Raw genomic sequence first — 22015 nt, 5'->3', positions numbered from 1 at the left:
ATAGTAAAGAAAGAATTTGCAGAACCAGGCCCAGAAATGTTTTTTTTTTTAATGCAAATTGGCAGGTGTACCGGAACCAAGTGTTGCTGAAGGCCCAGGCTAGGCTGGCAGTGAATGAGGAAGCATCTGGTAAGTGGGGAGGGGGAAGGAGGAGGATGGGCTGAGCAGGTCTACTGGCAGCGACTGCGCTCAGGCAAAAGAAACAAGGCCTCCACAAAGTCTCATTCAGCTTTAGCTGTCTCACCTCGTTTATCTGACCGTGTAGCGAGAAGCTCCTGATAATAACCTGTTCTTTCCCAGGAAGGGAGAAGCAAAAAGTACCTGGCTTATAAAGCTCATGTCATGGCACTGACAATACACATAATGAATTGTTTGTTTTCTTTGTGATTTGCCTAGAATTCAGGCAATATGTCATTTACCCAAATGTTTGACTCTTGAAATGTAAAGGAAATATGAACAATAGCCCCTACTTCAGAAACTCCTCAAATGCCTGACCCTGTAATTCAGGGATGGGGACTCTGTGGCCCTCTAGATGTTGTTGGATTGTTAAGCGATACACCCTGGGGTGCATAAATGACGACAACTGTTCTAAGGGAACTGCACTGAACGCTGCCTTGTTCTGAGGCAGACCTTTGGTCCATCTAGCTCAGTATTGTCTACACTGACTGGCAGTGGCTCTCCAAGGTTCCAGACTGGGTTCTCTCTCAGCGCTACCTGGAGATGCAGGGAATTGAACCTGGGCCTTTCTGCATGCAAGGCAGGTGCTCTACCACTGAGCTACAGCCCTTCCCCAAAGTGCCTTTTGTAGTAGTAGTTTACTCAAAGGTGCTTTTCCCACATGATGCTCAGTAGCACATATGAACCCGTCTCATGCTGTCCCAGATACGATAGCAAAGTAAACATCTTAAAAAGCACACCAACAGTGGGGTGGGGGCAATGGGGAATTAAAATAAACAAATGAAACCAGTATATCAAAGAAGCATTGTAATAAAATGAAGTTAAGACAGCACTAAGGAACCTTTGGCCATTCTGATGTTGGACTCCAACTTCGACCAACCCCACCCAGCAACACCAGAAGTCAAGGATGATGGGAGTTGTGGTCCAACAACATGTGATGTGCCGAATGGTCCTCAGCCCTGATGTAATGGAATAGCATTAAACACCTATCAGATGAGAAACATTCAGCCAAAGGCATCAAATGCCTGAAGGAATACAATGTCAGAGTGTGATGATCTCCCTTGGAAGGACATTCCCCAGGAGGGGTGCTACTACAAAAAGAGCCCTGCTCCCTGTGGTCACCTCCCTGGCCACCAGCGGCTAAGGAATCTCAGATATTTACAAGAGCGTACAGAGTGAGTGCAAGACAGCATGTGGAAGAGAAAGGAAATTATGTTCTGACCAATTGGCCAATATAAGTTGAATTTTAGATCTGTTTAAGCACAAACCTGTTCAACCCTCATTTGTGAAAACATCCATTGCTGTATAACTTTTAGATAGTTGATCTTTTGAAATAACATTGGCAGATTATTTTCTTAAATAATTGGATTTATCTTTTTCATCTCTCTCTTTCCCCCAGCTTTATGAGGATATAACTGCCTTAGAACAGGCCTGGAACCATATCCTCTTAAGTAGTAAAGGGTCCAGTGATATCTGATTCTCAAAGACATTCAACCATCTGAAGCTGAAATCCTATGCACATTCCTCAGGAATAAGCACCAGTGACCTTAGTTGGATTTAGTTCTGAATGAATACCACAGGATCACTTCATTAGTTACTTTAGCAACTGCATTTGAGTGCAACTAACTGTACAGGAAACAAAATACCAATGGGACCTGCAACAAAATGTTGCAGTGGAGTGCTCCTGGAGGTCCCTACTATGCCCTCCTCCAAGATACTTTACTCCATTCCACTTTCCCTTCCCCCCTACAGATACTTAACATTCAGCAGGTACTGAGCATGCTCATTCCTCATTGGGCAGTGTTTTTGGGGTGGGGGAGGTTGCCCTCTTATATCCCCCCCTCCATTTGTTTTATACTTCTCTTGTTCCTTTGTGCCTTTCTTTTGGCTTCTAAGCAAGCAGTACTTGAGTTTGCTGTTAGAGGAAGTGAGGTAAGGTATAATTAGAAAAAAGGGGGGTTGGTGAAAGGCAGTGTTTCACTCTGTTATACAGGGTTTTAATCAAACGATTACTGTTTAAACAAAAACAAACAAGGGAAGTATTCCCCCGCCCCTTATCTTTAACAAACAACTGAATGGTTACTGGCAGTGGAATGTCAGAGGGAAACAAGCTTTGGAATCAGAGCTGCTTTACACATTACAATTTTCTGATACAGAAAATGCTGTGTAGGAAAAACATGAAAGAAGCTGCTAAATAGACCGACACCTTTTTTCCCCTCCATCCAGGATGGTTTTCTTGGGCTTCATGGGGCTCTAGTCCTTGACTCTGAAGAAATTCCCATCCTGCTCAGAAACTTGAAATGGATAAGCTCATCCATTTCATCTGTTCCAATCAGCCTAGCAAGTATCCTTTGCTTTCTGCTATTTTATGGTCCGGATGCAATGGCTTCAACAGAAATATGACATACAGAAATTGAGTAAAACTTTCCCTACCATTTATTTTCATGCTTCAACGGCTTCATCTGCTTAAGTTCTATGTGTCAGGTTTCTGTTAAAGGCACAGGAGCAGGACCATTAAAAAAGGTAGCAATATTAATATGTAATAAAGATCATGAATCACTATTAAAGACCATTAACAATGATCCCCATTCTGCAAATACTTTCCCACATATCTTCCCTACAGAGGCCAGTGGGGTAATTTTTAGAGAAATGTTGTGAGTAGGATTACACCCATTCCTATAACTGCTATTAAACACACAGAGAATTATATCTCTGTATGGACACAAATGATGGAAAAAGAGTTACCTGCTAAATTTATGTGATTAACAAGAAATAGGACAGGTCCAAAAACCACTTAAAGAGAGAGAAAGACATAGTAACCCAATTTCCTGCAAATTAAAGTAAATTTTCAGGGGTTTTATGTGAACAGTATTAGGCAGGATTGTATGTATCCAATTAAGTCAGGGATAGGGAACCTTTGCTGAACTGCAACTTCCATCAGTGTCAGCAAGCATGGCCAATGACCTGGGATTATGGAATTTATACTAACTTTGGCAATATCTGGAAGGCCAAAGGTTGCCCACCCCTGAACTAAATTCTATTCAGAGTAGACCCACTGGAATTAAAGAACCTAAGTTAGTCATGTCTGTTTATTTCCATTCTGAGCATGACTAGCATTTGATATAATCTGTGGTCCTTGATGGGACAGAGGCATGGAAGGAATTATTCTTCAATTAATGGTTTGTAGTTATATTGTTGAAAATGGATCTGTAAGTGTTGTACCATCTACACAACCTTTGGGTCCCCAGCTGTCGCTGGACTATCGTTCCCATCATTCCTGACCATTGGCCATGAAGGCAGGGGCTGATGGGAGTTGTAGTCCTGCAATATCTGGAGACCTAGAAGGACCTGGTCTACAGAAGGACCATTAACACAATGGAAAAGTCATGGGGAGCCCCACAAATGATGGTGGACAGAGTTTGCAGCATTATATAACTCTTTATGTGCCCCTTCCCATCTCTTCTCTCAGACATGCATGTGTGAGCATGCTAGTTACACACAGTGAAAGAGGAAGCCAATTCCAAAGGGGTGGTCTAGAGAAAAAATGGCATGGAAGGCCACGTGAAATTAGGACAAGAGTTGAATGCAGCCACATGTCCTCATTTTAGCTTGACAGGCAAATCTGTTTCTATTACTCTAATTCCTTATTTCTGATTATTGCCCAAAGTCAACTGGAACAACTATTTTGTAGATAGCCAGTAGACTACAGATGAAGAGAACATTACATGTACCCCAATCCTCTACAACGGGTAGCTGATGTGATGTCCTCCAAACATTGTTGGGCTACAATTTCCATCAACACCAATCAGTACAGCCAATGCTCAGGGAAGATGGAAGTTGGAGTCCAACAACATGCTGACAACCTCTGCTTGAAGTACGTATTTGGAAATACAGTAAGTCTGACATAGTTCAGTGAGGTTTCTTTCCAAGGATTGCAGGCTAATGGCATATTGGGCAAAGGCTGTTTTGGAATGTGTTTAGATGTTAAACAATGGATGCTGTAATCTTCACTACATTTCTAGTACCTGGCTGTATTAAACAAAACCTTAAGCCTGCCTACACATTGCTCATGAACATTTCATTATACTCTTCCTGGGGCCTTCTTTCTATGCAGGTGACTGGAATTCTCAGTTCAAACAATCCTATATATGAATAGCAAACTAATCCCCCAAGTGTGGATCCTCAAGCAGCGGTGTTGCCACAATTTCATGCACACCTGGGCAAGATGCTCAGTTCCCCCCCCCCACTCCATTGCTTGCAACACACCACTTTCACTCCACTCCTCTATAATTGCCATCCTGATAAGGGGGTGGGCAGAGGAAGAACAAGACCCTTTTTTCTGATGAGAGAAACAAAACCAGACCTCTCTCCCCCCACGTACCTTTCTGGTATGGAGGAGGAGAAAGAATAGGGGACCCATCACCTCTCTCCATCAGGCAGTGGGAAAGGAAAAGAAAAGGTCCCTTTCTCTAACCTTTTCCCCCTGCCCCCCTTAGAGAGGCTGATGGTGTGCTAACTCCAGCACAACAGCAACTTCCATAAAAGTCTTTCCTCCCATTGCCTCCCTTGTCAGTTTCCCCAGTATCTCCCTCTGTCTGTCCACCCTCTGCCTTTACCAGGTGGAAGTAGCAATGATAATAGCAGCAGTGCCCATTGCTCATTTTCTTTTAAAATATACTTTTAAGAGTGGATTTGCTGCTGCCATAGTTATCTTCCTTTCTCAGAGTGCTGATGGAGCCATGTGGGATGCAGAGACACTTTGGGGAATTATACATGGCTACTGTCTGGAGTTTTGCTCCTATGCAGTAGTGCACCCATTCTCTAAAAAGTTTTTTTTTTTTTAAGAAAAAAAAGAAAAAATGACTGCTGGCTTTTCTAGCACTGTCATTTAGACCCTCCACCCAGACCTATGGACTTCCACAGCCATGTCTCTATGTAGTCAAAACAGGCCCAAGATGGAGGTATTGGGGGAAACACAAGATTTGCAGAAGTACAAAAAATGTTAGGGGTTGGACTCTAAAGGGGAAACCCAAAAACAGCCTGAAGAGGACTGAGTTCATTCAGTAGTGAACTGTATTTCGGGGGGGGGGAATGGAAAACTAGGGGAGGAAAGAATGGAATGTAGTATTCCGAAAGAAGGATGTCTGGCTGTCTGGTACCCTGAACAGGAGTGTTCCATACTGTAACATTTTGTTGCAGGCCTCGTTTGTTCCTAACAAGTATCTGAAACAGAGGATCAGTAATAGTAGCTTATGAGCCATTTGGGGACAGAGATTGATACTAAAGAAATCATTGAACCTGCATGGGACTCACAAAGTAGGCCAGAGTAAAAATACTATAAATATTCCATTTGTGCTTAAGCAACCCTCAAAAACTTTATTCAGACAAACTAGCATTTTAAAGCCATGCAGCCTGATCCACAGACCAGACTGAATTAAGAGTCCTTTCTTCTACTTCAGACCTATTGAAGGTAATGGGAGCAAGTCAGCTTAAATACAAGTCATGTCCAAAGTATAATGTGAGCCCTGGTTTACTAAGCTTGATCCTCATAATTTGTTTTCTGGGATGCCTCTTAGCCTTGAACCTAAGGTGGCCCAGGGATATAGAGGGACATGGCTCCTGTACCTTTAACAGCCATGTAGAAGAGGAATTTACAGCAACTGTAGCTTGTTGTGCAAACTACATCTGATGAAATTCCCTCTTCTTTAGCAAGAATGCTGTCCCTGCTAAAGCATATGGCCACCCTGCCTGGAACATACACAGTAATAATAGTGAAGAGAGTGCCACTGAACATGGGCAGAATGCCTACCCTCTAGATACTAGGACTTAAAAAGCAGAGTCATCACTTCCATGTAGATTCACCAGCATCTGCCAATATCTCAGAATACATCAGAATAAATAGCCTCTCTCCCGATTTGGGATTGCAGCTTTTCAGTTGTGGTCTTATTTCACATGTGAGGAATCTTTCCTCCCCCCATGTTGCTGAACTAGAACTCCCATAATCCCTGGCCATTGGCTATCCTTGCTGGGTCTGATGAGAGTTGTAGTTCAGCTGTATTAGCTATGTACACACCATACATAACATTCCTCCTCCCCCCCAGAGTCCTGGGAACTCTGTAGTTTAAGTGTGCTGGGAATTGGATGGGACTGTGATGGGTAAATGACAGCTCCCAGGATTCTTTGGGTGGGTAGGTGGGGGGATGTACTTTAAATGTAGGGTGTGTACCTCTTTTTTTTTGCTGCTAATGGCAACCATTGTGCGCTGGTATCCACAGCATATCAAGGTATAAGTCCTAACACCTCATTTTTTTTTTACCAACAAATAATTGTACATAACCTTAGATTAGATCATCAATAAATGAATAATAATAATCATGCATTAATATGTCATCATCAATAAAAAGAACAAGAACAAGCCTACCCACTCATTTCAGAACTAGTGTTGGCCAGACATAACTGTTGGCTTTCTCTCTGGCATTGAAATGCTGATTAAGGAGGGGCTGGTGGTGATATATCAAGGTTAGCTCGCTGCATTGCTGTCTATTAATGGCACATTGGCTAACGGGTTTATTCTTACACACTGAGTGTATTTGAGGGACCTTTAAAAAACGCCACTGCCAGGGGCCTTCCGATTGAGCTAGTGCGACTAAATTGCACAAACCAGATGCAGCTGCTCCTTGAGCTGCAATGCCTGTCCTTGATTATATTGTCAAGGTTACTGAAGGTGCTTTTGGCACATGTGCTTCTGCCACACTGAAACCATCCAGCTATTTCTCAGCACCTGAAGCTTCATCATCCTGGTGAAGCTTGTGACTTCATAATCAGCTGTGTCTTTCAAATGGAGATCTGTTGTGGGTCTGTCTTTAATCTCAGGGTTAGGATGAACAAAAAAGGGGAAGATAATAAACCACAAGATTATTTCCAACTGGTAAGAAAAAAAAGAACCCTTCCCTTGTTTGCTTCTATTTTCTTAACAGAGGTTTGATAGGCAGAAGTCAGCAGGGGACAGTTAAGTCATTTCAGACTTTGGACTTTAGTTTTAACCCATCCCCTGGAGATGATAAAATGTGGTATTACTTTGCCCACTTCAGAATGTGGCAAGCCGGCCCTGCTCTGTTTGGAGCCCTTCTTGCTCATTTTGCTGTGTGGGACCCCAGACCTCTGTCCCAAAGTCCATCCTTATAGTACCATTGTCAGTGGTAGCTTTTCAGGGCATGGCGTTAAACAAGATCTTCTGCTAATTGCTGTAGACCAAAGTGCTGTTAATGGGACAATGACAGAAACCAACACTTGGCAATCCTACTTAGTAACCCTGATTTCACCTAGGATTTTACAAGGAACAACCTGATTGTTCAGGAGGTATCCTGTGAGCTGTTGCACCTGATGGATGGAAACAGTGTGTAATTCTTTGCAATGCACCCTGCCTAGCCAGGCAGCATGAACTCAGGCTGGGTATGTCTAAGATCTGAAAGACATTTGTGTGTCTGAGTAAGTAAAATGGGTGGTTTGGTAGCACATTGGCTTGACATCAAGGATACATTTTGATGACTGGCTTCCATGCTACCAGTTTGCCACTGCTTAGTACGGAAGTGTATGTGTACCAGTTGTCCTACAGAAAGGCACAATAAAATGTGTGCTGAGTTGTGGGTGGGGGATAATTGGGTGACTCGGGTGTGTCCTCAAACCGTTACATGGCTGATTCAACACCCTCTGAATCTGTCATGAGTATTTTAATTTAAAACTTTTGAATACAGTAACACCTTTAAGGATGAATCCAAATGCTAGCGTTTTATAGCTTGCCACTCTCTCTTAATCATTGCTTGCATTTAAGAAGTAACATAGTTCCATGGCTCAAATCCACAGCTTATTTCTTCTCTGTAACACAAGGATGGGGACCATGTGGCTCTTTACAACCTGTTGTTATGACTGCAGGCCACCCTGGCCAGCTGAGGGTAACCCTTCATGGACAAACTCCATGAAAGCCCGGATGACAGAATAAAATCATTAACCTTTAAGGTGCTACAAGACTCCTTATTCTCTATTGTGAAAATAAATGAGATAACTGCCTAATAACTTGGATCCACGAACTTTTATGGCTTTGGAAGAGGATTAGACAAATTCATGGAGGATAAGGCTATCAGAGGCTGCATACACACCATATATTTAAATCACAAGATTTTTCTCAAAGGAATCCTGGGAACTGCAGTTTTGATTCAGGGTAGGAATTGTAGCTCTGTGAGGGGTAAACTACAGTCCTTAGGATTCTTTGTGGGAAGCCATGTGCTTTAAATGTATGGCTGTGTTCTTAGTCGAAGGCAATAAGCCTGTGAATACCAGTTGGGGTTCTCAAGGCGGGGGAAGAGTGTGGCTGTTGTGGTCAGGTCCTGCTTGCGGGCATCCCACAGGCATGCGTGTAGGACTAGATGGCCCTTTGGCCTGATCCAGCAGGGCTCTTATGTTCTTATAGCAGGATGTTCATTTTGAATAGGATGGGGATCGCAGCATGACGCTCGTGCGAATTCCCGGTGACACTTGTCACTGTGCAGCCAAAGAATGTGACATTCACAGGAAAAATGCACGCTAAATGCACGTCCTTAGCTTCATAGTTAACCTGTCTGGAACGGCTGTAAATTACATCACACAGTCCCTACAGCCGCAGCAGCAAATACGTTTGCATGAAGCTTGATCTTTTTACCTCCACCTTTTTTATTATTATTTAATATTATGCGGTGAGGTTTTTGGACAGAAGCGACAAACTCGAAAGAGGCCGAGAGAGCGCCACAGAAGAAGCACCAAATTCAGAGCCGGGAAAGAGAGAGCGGTTGCAAGGGAGGGCGATGGTTTTAATCATACAATATATAGATACACTATAAAGGGTGTTTTTTTTTTTTTAAACAAAGCGGGCCTCTGATTTGGCAGCGTCGGCAGGAGGCGGAACACGCCCGGGCGTCTGCGAGAGCCGTTCAGTGATAGCGGCGACAGTCGCGGATGCTACAGCCAGGGGGCGAGGCGCAATTTCTTCGCTCTTTGCTTGTCGGAGTAGCGGTGAGGAGAGAAAGGCGCAAACCGCAAGCCGGGAAGGGCGGCTGCCGCAAGCCGCTGCTGTTTCCTGAGGAATCCGGGGAACTGCCTGCAGGGCAGAGGAGGCGGTGCAGTTCTGAAGGAGAGGCGACCTTGTGCCAGATCCCGCCTTCCTTGTCCAGAAAAGACCCTCCGCGTAAGCCAACATGGATCCTGGAATGAGGAGGACCAAGGCGGAGGACGCCGAGCTCCCGCAGCCGCCGGAAGAAGAGGAAGAAGAAGTGGACCCCAGGATTCAGGTGAGGGAAAGGGGGTGGGGTGCGTGGGGTGGGAGAAGGAAGAGGCGGGGGTGCTGCTGTCGCCAAGGTCGGGATCGGGCGGGCCAGTCCTTCGCGGGGATCCGTTTTAGCCCTCCGCCCTTCAGAGAGGATCGCGCACGGGGGGCCCATCGGCGCGGTTTCAGCACGAAAAAAGCAAAATGTTTGTGTGCATGTGGAAAGATTGCAGTGCAGGGTGCCTTTTATTAGAAAGCGTGCGTGCATGCGCGGCGTCCTCTTGTAGATCCCTCTGCAGATGCTTCCCTCCCTCCGCCACCTCGTGGGATTCCACAGTGTGTGTGGGTGTCTACCTTGTTTTTTTGTTTGGGGTGCGTGTGCTTCATTAGATTTTTGCCAAGGTCCTTCTGCAGCTAGCCTGAGACCCGCTACAAACCAAAGGGGCCGGCGCCGACCTCCTTTTCCAAGGCTACTTTGCAAATAGACAACCCCGCCTCTCCGCCTCTCCTTTCTCTTCTCCTTTTTTCAAAACGGCGGCGTCGCGCAAGCTTGAATCCGCTTCCCTTATACTCCACGTTGCAGTCTCTGCCTTCAGTCGTGGTTAGCGGATCAGATTCCCTCCCGCGCCCGGTTCTTAGGATGGCGTACCAAATGCAGCCAGCTTGCCTGGAGGCGAGGGCTGGGGAAGGAGAGGGACCCTCAGCGAGTGATGCCAGGCGGAGGAGAGTGCTAGAAGGTGCTGATGTGTGCAATGAAGAAAGAGACAGGCAGAGTGAGGCCGCTTTAGACAGTGTTGCTGACTCGTAGGAACATAGCAAGTTGTCTTTTACCGAGTCACACTAGCGGCCTGTCTAGCTCAGTATTACCTCCACTGACTGGTAATGGCTCTCCAGGGTTTAAGTCAGGGGATATTCTTGGCCCCACTTGGAGATGCCAGGAGATTGAACCTGGGACCTTCTGTGTGCAAAGGTGCTGCTGTACCACTGAGCTCCGGCCCTTCCTTATCTTAAATGCTGGGATACTGGTAAAGCTAGCTTAGCAAGTGCTTTTATTGATCATGGGAGAATACTGCTCTCTGTTTTGGTTAATGTGAGTGCCCTGTTGTAGGGTAGAAGGGCAGATAGAAATATTTTAAATACATAAACAATGTGCATTGCTGCACCACTGATTTGCAGAGAAAGCATATCAGGCTCAGCGCACGTGGCCAATGATCAAAGGTAATGGGAGTTATAGTCCACCAGTACCTGGAGGGCTAAAATAGTCATTTCCTGGCTGCCAATTAGCAACCAGGCAAAGTTCAAGGTGTTTGTGCTGAAGCAGAAAGCCCTATACCACTTTGGATCAAGATACCTAAAAAGATAAACTCGCCCCTTATATACCCAGTTGTTCACTGTGCTCTGCAGGGGAGGGCCTCCTGCAGATAATGTCTCTTCAGGAGGTTCCATTCTGTATGATGTAAGAATCTGGCCTTTAGTGTGGTGGCACCTAAACTTTGGAACCCTCATGTCTTTTTGGGACCTGTTGAAGACCTTTTTTTTCCAGCAAGCCTTTTAAGTGGATATTTTTTTATCTCTGCCTGTATCTGTCTTGGACTTTAAATTGTTTTTATATATCTGTTTTTATTGTGTTGGGGTGTTTTATGGGAAGTGATTCATAAATGAAATCTCTCTGCAAGAACTTCTCTCACACTGACCTGCCCCTGCTTTCAGATCAGCTGATGAGGCCCTCCTGGTGGTCCCTACATGGTATGAGGGCCCAGGAAAGGGCTTTTTCAGTAGCAGGGCCTTGGATATGGCACTGTCTCTTACTAAGGTCTGTTTGGCCTCATCTCTTTATAGCTTCAAGCCGTTCATCAAGGCACATCTTTTTTTGGAGGACACCTGATTGATCCTGCTGTTATTAGTAGCTGTCATTTGCTGATGTGCTCTTGTGTTTTTTTAATGGATTGTGTTTTTAATAGGTTCTTATTTACTTGTTTTTATTGTGAATTGGCCAGTGAAAGGTGGTATATAAATTGTCTAATAAATATTTCTGAGTAGTGGTTTGTGGTGGCCTGGTACCATGTGTTTAACACGCCTTTCAACATCTTCTGCCCATCCCATCTCCATTTTCCACATCTTTGCTCATTGGTGAAACTCTCAGGTTTGGTGGAGAGAATAGTTTTCTCTAGTATGAACCTTGCTTGTCAGTTGAGGCCATCCTGTGAGGCCTTGCTTTGGGTCACATCTCCATCAGAGGTATGGCTTGGCTGTGACTTAGGATAGGGTTAAATAGCAGCACCTCCTTGACTATGCAACTCCCCCTCCAGTCACAGACCTTTAACCTAGATGTAAAGATGGGTTTTATTTCAACAGGATTTTATTTATTTATTGTATGGTTCTTTATCATTGCTTTTATTCTTAGGTTGGATTTTTCTGATAGCTTGCTGCTCCATGCTTTTGTTGATGTTTTTGTTTTTAATCTGTAAGCTGCTTTGAAGGGCTTCAGGGGGGGAAAGCGGCCCATGAATTAACTGTAAATATGTAAAAATCCTGCCAATTTCATTGTTTAGGGTTTTTTTTAAAAAAACCCTAAGAGACTACTATCTGTGCTATTCTGGTGTACATGCACGTCCATTTGGAGAAGAACAACATGCTAGTGACAAGGACAGTTGCTTCACATATCAGTTGTTTTCACAGGGTAGCGAGAGGAGACTAAGCTGCAGAACTCCCTCCCCACTAAGGTGCATCTGGCAACTTGATTGTATAGTTTTAGGCGAATGCTGAAGAAGCACCGACACCTGAGACGTATACATTTAGGACTCAGCCTATTTTGTAATTTCAGGTTGTGTTTAATGCTGTATTTTAAAATTGTTGTAACCCAATATGGGGGATGAGATTAATGGCTTATTTTATAGCTCTCTTGTAAGAATCACTGTTGTATGTGAAACATATAGGTCCTGTAAGAGGTTGGATAAATGCTAAATATTAGTGATTAGAATACTGGACCTTCTGGTTCAAATCCCCACTCAACCATTAAGCTCACTGGGTGATCTTGGATCAGGCATACACTCTAAACAACCTCACAGGATGGTTGTGTGGATAAAATGAGGTGGAGGAGAGAACCATGTATGCCATCCTGAGCTCTGGAGGAGGAGTGGGATATGAATATAATTAAATAATTTCTATAGTAATTAATTTTAGCACCGTTAGAAGAAAGGAAAAGGGATGGGGGAGAGAAAAGGGCATCCTGATTGGACTTGGAATCTTAAATGTTGGGGGTAGAGAAAAAAATGAGTTGCATTTTCTTGAGCTTGGATCTGCCTATAACTGAGTAATGGTTTGGGCTCTCATTTTAAACCTGTTTTTGGTAATCGGATTTGCTTATTCGCTACTCTGGCAAAGGCTTCATTCTCAATTTGCACTCAGTCCTAAAGAGGAACAACCTAGAAGTTAAACTAGGATAACGTTTTAAAACACAATCTTCAATGCACCCTTCGAAAGGTGTCCACAGTCTCTCCCTCTTCATATCTCCCCGTCCGCCTTACCACAGAGACCTTGATGCAGTAAAGTTCAGGCTCGCTATGGAATGCCTTCCACCCTTCTGTTTCCATTTAACATTCCAGCTGAGGCCCCTCTATGAAATGCCAGATGACACTTAATAACCCGACTCCTTCCCAGCTCTGTCAGTGTCTTATTTCTCAATATGTGTTTTTTTGGCTTTCTTCCAGGGGGAACTAGAAAAGTTGAATCAATCCACAGATGTTATCAATCGGAGAGAAACTGAGCTTGAGGTACTGTTTTGTATTTCCCAACTTTATATAAACTTGCTCTTCTGAGAGATCATGTGTATGTACATATGTATGTGTGCTGAGAGTGGTATTTGGGTTGTTGTCACGGCCACTTTACCTCCCCCACCCAAAGAAAAACTATATAATAATAAAAATATGTCTGCATGGACTAAGCCAGTAGACGAAGCAAAAGTAGGTCACATCTCCTGCTCAGGGACTGGAATTGAATGGCAATACTATGTAACCTGCTTTGAATTCCATTAATCCTCTGGTATCCTGTTCCAAAGGATAATACCTATTAATCAAAGTGATAATTAATCCTACATATAGGTACGCAAACAGTGCTTTTGAGTTTGGTAGGGCTTTCTCTCTCCTGCTGCAGTGCTTCTGTCAACATTTTCAGGATCACAAAACACTGCTTCAAAATGAAAGTCGTTCTATTCTACAAGATTTATATACCGCTCAATTAAGAAAACCTCTAAGTGACTTACATAAACCAATAGAAAATATTCACAAGAAAATACCAGTAAGGTCAGTAGTCTTTGAAGATATCTAGGCATAATAAAATTATCAAGATACAGTTTTAAAAACAAATGCACACAATAAAAGTACACATCTGGGTAGACTTGCCTAAATAGGTGTCAGAAATAGTACGGAGGTGCTTGCCTAATATTAATATGCAGGGAGTTCCGGAGAATAGCTGTTTCCACTCTTAAAAGATGGGTTTCTTGCAAGTGTGGAATGAATATTATATGGCACTTGTAAAAGTGCCAGTTTTGTAGACTAAAGTGGCTGAGTGGGCACATATTCTCAAAACTTATATTTGGGCCTCGCAACTTGCTCATTGACTTTCAAAATGAGGAAATGTCAGCACAGCAGATAGAAAGCTGGAAAGTTAGTGCATGCTTACTTCAATACTCCAAGAAAGGTCTGAAAATGGGGTGTTTTTTCTCATATCAGTGGCAAAATATTCCAGTACAGAGCAAGCAAGTCATAGAATGTTCCAAAATACTGAGCTGTGGGACTTTTTCTCCCTTCCCTCTTTTCCAGATTGGGGAAAGTTGAACCACACATTTGACAGAAATGAAGGGGTATGGGACATTGCCCTTAATGCCTGTTAATAATCCTTGTATAGCTGTGCACATTGAATGGACAGGGCTGGCCCTACTGATAGGCAAAGTAGGTGTCATGAAAGGGCAGCAAGTTGTTAATGACTGAACATATTATTTATTGCATTTTTATTGTCAGGGAAGGGGGAAGCATTTAGATTTTTTTGCCCCAGGTGCCCAAATAACTTGTTTGGCCTTGGAAACTCTGTACCTTGACTTGGGAGGGGGAAAGGACCCTTTTGCTTCAACAAAATACCTTGGACCAGCTCTAGGAATTGAAGTGTTAACCTACTGTCCTGTTCTCACTGGGCTCCCTAAGGAGGCGAGAGACTCCCCAGCAGAAACACAAGTGAGGGCAGCACAAGGGCAGTATGGAGGGTGGATCTGAAGTCAGAGTCTATCTCAAAACCAGGGAAATCAGGCAAGAATCAGGGTCAGAAGCTAAGCAGACAGTAAGCAGTGCAGGTAAGGGGCAAGACGAGACAGGTCTGGGGTCCACAGGTAATTTTTAGACTGGGCAGGAGTATGGACGTTGTTCCAGTATCCCTTCCAGCCTAGTATTGGGTTTTTTATCCTGGAGCTGCTGAACCACACCCCGAACCTCAGCTGACTCCCATTGATCACCTGCAGCCAGACTTTTACTCCTGAGGAGTCCTTTATAATTGAAGAGTCTGGGCCTGTAGTCGGGCATTCTTCTACATGGGCCGGTCTCCAGCTGGTGACTGAGGTGACCACTCTCCCTCAGGCTTGGGGCCATTCAGCCTCGATGTCAGAGGCCAAACATGCCCTGGGTGCCATTGGCCCATCTTGGGCCTCATCATCAGACCCTGGCTTCTCACACTCAGATGGAGCCTGAACCAGGGCTGGGTCCAAAACTGGAGCCTCCTGTTCTTCCTCTGACAAGGACTCCCCTGGCTGGGCCCTGACACCTGCATGAGTCTAGTTATCTCCTAGCTTGCAGCGATGTTTTCTGTTCTGCAGAAGTTAATCTATGCATGTATTTGCTGGAACTGATGGTATGAAATGAATCTTAAGGCAGAGATGGGGAACTTCTTGGCTCACAGATGTTCTTGGACTCCCAATTCCTATCATCCCCAGTCATGGGGCTGATAGGAGATATCATCCAACAACATCTGGAGGGGCATTTCTAGGTGGGACATTTGGGGAGGAGGAAAGGCACATACCAGTTCCCCATCCTGTGTCTTAAAAGGGTTTTCTCTCTCCTGTTGCTGTTTAGAAATATAGTCTTTTTGACTAGATGTCCAGTTTCCTGCTGTTAGCATAGGAAGGCACATAATACCATTTTTTGTTGGGGTAAAAGGCATCAGTTGTATTTTTTCTTTTTGACTACATGTTATGTAAATTTTCATAAACTGAGCCCACTTTGTGACCTTATGTACATAGGTCTCTGCTCCTGTTTTTCTGAAATTTTGTATTTTGTTGTTTCCTAGGCCATTTTGAAAGAAGTAGTGATAATGAGGTTTGCTTTAATGCTGAATTCCTGTTGCTTGACATTTTAAACTTTTGTTCTGTACCTCCAGCTGACAGTAACCAAGGTTGTCAGTTAGGGACTTGGAAAAGGCTATTCTGGGCAGATGCAGCAATTTCAGATAAGAGGTCTCTAGTAAGTCCTCTGGACACTGATCTTCACAAACAAAGGTCAATTGAGGACATGCCAGTCTGTAATTTAGGGGTGGGGGCTGGTGGCAGGCGGCACAGGAGAGTTGCATCTACCTGCCCCTGATGTATGCCAATAACTTGGTCAGTAGCACTTTTATTGGAAGATAAAATAGTCAGAGGTGATGTACATTCTACTGCTTTGCTTCTTTTTAGACCGGGGCCACATTCACACTATACAACATTTATTCCACTATTGTTCCACTTTAAAAAGTCATGGCTTCCCCCAAAGAATCCTGGGAAGGGTAGTTTGTCAAGGGTGCTGAGAGTTGTTAGGAGACAACTATCCTGTTCAAAGAGCTACAGTTGTCAGAGTGGCTTAACAGTCAGTCCCTCTTCCCAGAGAACTCTGGGAATCGTAGCTCTGTGAGGGGGGCAGGAGTCTCCTAACAACTTTCAGCACCCCTCACAACACTTCCCAGGATTCTTTGGGAAAAGCCATACCTGTTTAAAGTGGAATAATAGTGGATTAAATGTCTGGCGTGAATGTGGCCCAGGAGTTGCCAATTTTTAAAGCTCCTGAGCACATTTGGAATTGTCAAGTGGGTGCCATGGGCGCAGCCTTGTAGCCAGCCTTCCTTGCTAGATGGGGCAACTGCATTTCTGGGTGGGGCATTTGGGGAAGAAAGGTGCGTAGTGCCAGCAAATCCCCCCCATTGGTGGAGAGGATGTGAGGGCCAGGCTGGGGGAAGGGAAAGGTAGTGACCTTCCCTGTCTCTCCTTCTCAATCCAGAAAGTGTGTTAATTTAATGAATGAAGTTTAATCTGTTGAATTGTCTCAGCCTTTTTTGAGAGATTCCCAGGAATACCAGTCTCAGCTTGACTTTGCCTAAAGCTGCAGTCCCCTTTCACCTGTGGTCTGTCCTTGTATTCTGATTCTTCATGAACTGAACTGCTTTGGTAAAGACAGTGTGCTTGGTTTTGATGCTGCATTAGGTATCTCAGTTTTAGATTCCACATAAAAAACAAACTTGTCCATACTACAAGTTTAGGGAAGAGCAGACATGGTATTAAATAAATACCATAGGGTGTGATTGTGAACTCCTCCTTTAGAGTCCCTCCTTGTTCCTTGCCTTTAGATTTTCTTTCCTGTTGGACAATCAAGGGGAAACTTTTTAACTGGCTGCTTTATAAAAGACGAACCAAGCAATTGGAAACTAATTGTGGAAAACAATTGGATTTTTTTTTTCTGGTTGATGGGCTGATGTTTCTTCAGAGAAACCCTGGAAAGGCCTCATGCTGAGTAGCACATACTGTGAAAACCAGAAATTACGCCTGAGTTACAGCTTAGGTGTCCAGCCAGCCAGGTAGCAAACTGTAGTATACACAGCAATGTTTCTATTCTACTAGAGTTGTTTTCATCCTTTACCATCAAGTAATCAAGAAAAAGAAGAAGAAACATAGCCACTGCGACTGTGAGTACAGTGAGTGCTTTAAAAGAGTGAATGATAACTTAGGGTAGCAATTTTTCAGATCATTTTAAGTTATCTCTTTATTTCACCCTTGAGCAATAAGCGCCCAATCCTGCTCTATTCATTATAATAACTGCAGAATAAACAAACTCTTACTTCTTACTTTAGGCAAACAAACATGCTTCCTTAATGCTGACTGGGTAGACTGCGCAACTGAAAATGAAAAGCAGAGCAAAGGGAAGTCCAAGGCATGGAGTCTAACTCTAGCCCATAATACAAAGTTCTAATGTTTAACTCTTCAAGGATCCTGTGACTATACAGGCTTTTCCCCCCAGGATCACTTAAGTAATTATAGGGTGATTGCGATCATGAAAAATCCACCCTCAGTCAAGGAAAGTTTTGAGTGAGTAGACTTTGGGAGGGGGCAGATGAGGCTTTTACAGTGCACTCGCCCTGCCTTATTCACTGTTTTTTTCAGAGTGTCTTATTCTTACATTGCTTCTGTTCTTAAAACAAGCAATCATTCTTTAAATGGAGGCTGTCATTGTCTCTCATGTCATAAATTAAAAGATAATTTCCCCCCCAAATCCTGGGGGTGGTGGTGAAGCACAGCTCTGGGGGGGGCGTGCCCCCATTTGCCCTCCCATCTACAGGCCAGCATGGGCACCACCCCCTCTGGTCACTTCTCCCTTCTCTGGATCAGTCTGTGCCAGAGAGACAGAAAGAGAAAGAACAGTTGTGCATACACCCAATTTCCAAGGTAAAAGCTGGGCACAGTAGAAATAATATGAGCTTTAAAAACACAATCAGCTGGAAGAGGAAGTGAGAAAGAGTGTCACTTTTCCAGCTTCCTCCTTCAGCTCTATGTACTGTCCAAAGAAGGAAAAGGTAGTTACCTTTGCCACTGCATGGCCAAGCGGGTAGCAGGGAGGTGGGGCTCAGAGGCTTTGTGGATGCCAGAGGATGATCCTGAGAGTGCTGTTGCTCCCACAGGCACCATTTTGATGACCCCTGTTCAATTAGGCATTCTCTTGCATTTTTTCTATGGCGCAAGAGGCACTGAAGTGGTGGACTGATCATTCCACATCCTGATCTTTGGAGGCCTTTCTTTATGGGCCTATTCTAGGCTTGCACAAAGGTGAATGCTTGATAAACCTGGTTTTGTTCTCTGCATATATCGGCAACAGTGCAGGGTGATCAAGCAGCCAGTGCAGCATAGTGGTTAGAGTGCTGGGCTAGGGAGATTCGGGTTCAAATCCCAGCTCAGCTGTGAAGCTTATAATGTGAATTTTGGACCAATTCACTCTCACTCTCTCTCTCTCACACACACACTCTCTCAACCTAACCTACCTCTCAGGGTTGTTGTGAGGAAAACCGGCTGCTGGTATAGGAGAAGCATGAGTGCTGCTGTGAGCTCTTTGGAGGAAAAGTGGAATGTAAATGTCATCAATAAATTGGGGATCTGACACAGTACAAGGCTGATAGCCTTTGTAAGGCTTGCTGAGTCATGAGTTCTGCAGGCCTCGCTTATTCTCACAACCATTAATGCCTGTGATAGACTACTTTGTGCCAACATTCAGCCGCTCCCAGTGCATTCTGAGTGGTTGTGGGCATCTGCCACTGTATGGTGAATTTAGCTTTTGGTATGCTGTGGCAAATCTTTGGCGCATTTAGGGTGAGTTCCTGCGTCAAATTGAGTTCATGTTGATGGATGCACAGGCCTGGCAGTTGTAGCCATGTAATGTGGTCAAACAAAAAGCAGTTTTACTTGGTGAGAATGATTTCCATGACAGTCAAAGAGCCAAAATGATATTAGTGGTGGTTTTTTTTTAAAGGTTTGGCAGGCTGCAAAGTCAATATCTTTATCATCCTCAGTTCTGGAAGATGATAAATAACATCCTGTACCCTCTCCGTCCATGTGTATGTTGCACCCTGGAGTATTTGTTGCTCCACTGATGGCTTGGAAGTGCTTTGTGAATTGCGATGGTGGTTTCAGCAAGGCAGAGAGAAAATGGATTGTGAAAGGCACTGGCCTATGGATGGTTTCATATAAATTAAATCTATTGCTTCTTAATGAGCCTTTGATTAGGCTTGGTTAAAATCTATAATTCCATTGGTACAAAGTGCAGAGCTGAGCATTAATGTTCCAGCAAAGGATTATGGAGGTTCTCGGAGGGATTTTTAATGCCTGGCTTTGCCTAATGTTCCTGCTCACGACTGAAGCATTGGTGAAGTGAACTCTTGATGATCCTGTTTAAGACCAGCGAGTGTTGCTTTACTGCAACAGCAATGTTCAGGCGTTTGTGTGTGTATGGACATAATGCCTTTAATATGAGTGAGCTACCCCATGAAATTCAGTCCTGCTTCAAATTACAAGCTCCCTCCTCCCTCCACAGTGTTTCTGTTACCATGCTACCTGTCCTGGCATTAATAGTGCTAGTTTTGGCCCAGACTGGATCTAGTAAGACTTGGGTGTACATATGCCTCTGTACATAGCTGCATTTCCTGTTCAGGGGCCATCTCAAACTAGATGTGACGTTGCATATAAGGAATCGGTGTGCATGTTTTTTCAAAATGTAACTTCCTACTGGGGGGGTAGCATCAGAACAATGGCACACAGGCAGGTTTTAACCCTTTCCCCCTTCATGGTCCTGATGACCCCTTAGTAAATTCTTGGAAGAAAGCTCCTGTTGGTGCCATTGGAAGCATGATCTCCCAGGGCTAACAGCCACTTCTGGGAAAAGGGTGGGGGTGAAGTCCCAATCCTGTTCCCCTCCACAAGCAATTTAAAGTTTGAATTGTGAATATTAATTGTTAATGTGCAATTAATATCAAGTGAAGTTTTGCCTTCAATTTCAGCCTTGTAAATAAGCCCACAAATTACTAGCCTGCAATTTTTTTCTGCCTCTTGGGGTCTGCTAGGGGAGGGATGGAGAGCTCTACCCCTTCTCCAGCATCCCTCCATATTTCTGTGATGCGTATGAAGGTGGGCTTCCTTCCTCTGGCAGTCCACTTGGCTTCCCTGCTAAGTACAGAGAAGGGGCCAGAGCATGCCACCCTGCCAATAAGACAGCCGGGACACTTGCTTGCATGGGATTCCTTATCACCTGTGGCTCTCAGACAACTGCTGGAAGGTCTTTTTGGATGCTTTCCTTTTCCTAGGGCACCCTTCCCCAACTGGCGCCCTCCAGGTGTTGGTCTCCAACTCCCAACACCCTTGCCCATTGGCCATGCTGGGTGGGGCTGATGGGTGTTGGAGTCCCAACAGCATCTGGAGGGCACTAGGTTGGGGAAGGCTTGCTGGAGATGGACGAGAACTGTCTTGTCACATGCAATTTAAATCCTCTGACTCTGCATAATAGACAGTAGAAGGGATACCCTTGCCCTGAGAGATTGCCAGGCAGCGGCAGCTGGTGGCTCCATGTCAGTGGGGCTGTGGAATCAGCTCTGGGGTTTAGTTCAAACTTTCAAGAAGCTGTCCAAGGTGCTAAAGTTCAGTCTAAATACTGGAGCGGATTTCACTGTCTCACTGACATGGGGCCACCACTGTTGCTAGGTTTCTTTCCTTAGTTCCAGAGGATATGGAGTCAGGTGCAAGACAGCATGAGTGCATAGCCTTGGGGGGAGGGGGAGGGAAATGCCAAAGAATTGACAGAGACCTCCCACATGATGGAAAAGAACTGGTGACATACACCACCAGTGATGGCATGGACCTATAGATGCCTGTTACACTCCCTGCCTCCCTATGTTGAGTAGAGGGGATGGGCGCTTGGCTTTTATGTTACTCACTCTTGCATTAAAATTACAGGGCTATCTGAAGCCTTACTGAGTTTGCTGGGCCAAGATACAGTGATAAAGACTTTATGGTGAATCCAGAGTCTCTGATGTGGGGCCGGGGGTAGAAAGGAGTAGGAGAACTGGGAGGAAGTACATAAGTACATGAGACAATTTGAAGAGTCCTGCTGGATCAGGCCAAAGGCCCATCTAGCCCATCATCCTGTTCTCACAATGGCCATCCAGATGCCTATGAGAATTTTGGAAGCAGGACTTGAATGCAAGAGCATTTTCCCCACTTGGGCTTTGTAGCAACTGATATTCAGAGACATATTGCCTCCAACAGTGAACATGGCTGTTGTGGCACCTAACTATTGATAGCCTTATCCTCCATGAATTTGACGCATCCTCTTTTGAAGCCATCCAAGTTGGTGACCGTTGCTACATCTAGCGAAAGGCCTCAAAATTACTTTGAGTTGTCTTGAAAATCCTTGAGGAACAGTGGCTAGCCTGTGAGAGCATGCAGGGGTATGAGAAGTCTGGTCCTCTTTTCAGACAGAATGTGGTGTTCTTGCCAACATTCGTTGCAAGCATTTAATGATGACTTGAGTATGAGTTGTGACCCTTATTTATGTATCCCTTTGCTCTACTTGGGAGCATGAGGTTCATGGGCATTGCTTGTAAATACTGATCTCTGAGAACCCATACCTAGTAACGAAGCTGTGTGTGTGTGTGTGTGTGTGTGTGTGTGTGTGTGTGTGTAAAATGGTTCCAACTCATGCATACATGCACACAGAATCG

General features: G+C 44.4%; 1 protein-coding gene across 1 annotated transcript in view; it reads left to right on the top strand.

The window, feature by feature from the left end:
- The first annotated feature begins 91 nt into the window (after positions 1–91).
- The window catches only part of SH3BP5 (SH3 domain binding protein 5), a 69772-nt gene continuing 47848 nt past the window's right edge, over positions 92–22015 (top strand). Inside the window, exons 1-3 of the mRNA XM_061586401.1 lie at positions 92–129; positions 9078–9497; positions 13183–13245. Of these exons, the coding sequence (XP_061442385.1) occupies positions 9405–9497; positions 13183–13245 (156 nt within the window). The 5' untranslated portion in view covers positions 92–129; positions 9078–9404. The remainder of the gene's footprint in view (positions 130–9077; positions 9498–13182; positions 13246–22015) is intronic.

This window comes from Rhineura floridana, chromosome 10 (assembly GCF_030035675.1).
Source record: "Rhineura floridana isolate rRhiFlo1 chromosome 10, rRhiFlo1.hap2, whole genome shotgun sequence".
Lineage (NCBI taxonomy): Eukaryota > Metazoa > Chordata > Lepidosauria > Squamata > Rhineuridae > Rhineura > Rhineura floridana.
The sequence above is the reverse complement of the archived record's forward strand: the minus strand, read 5'-3'. Positions and strand labels throughout refer to the sequence as shown.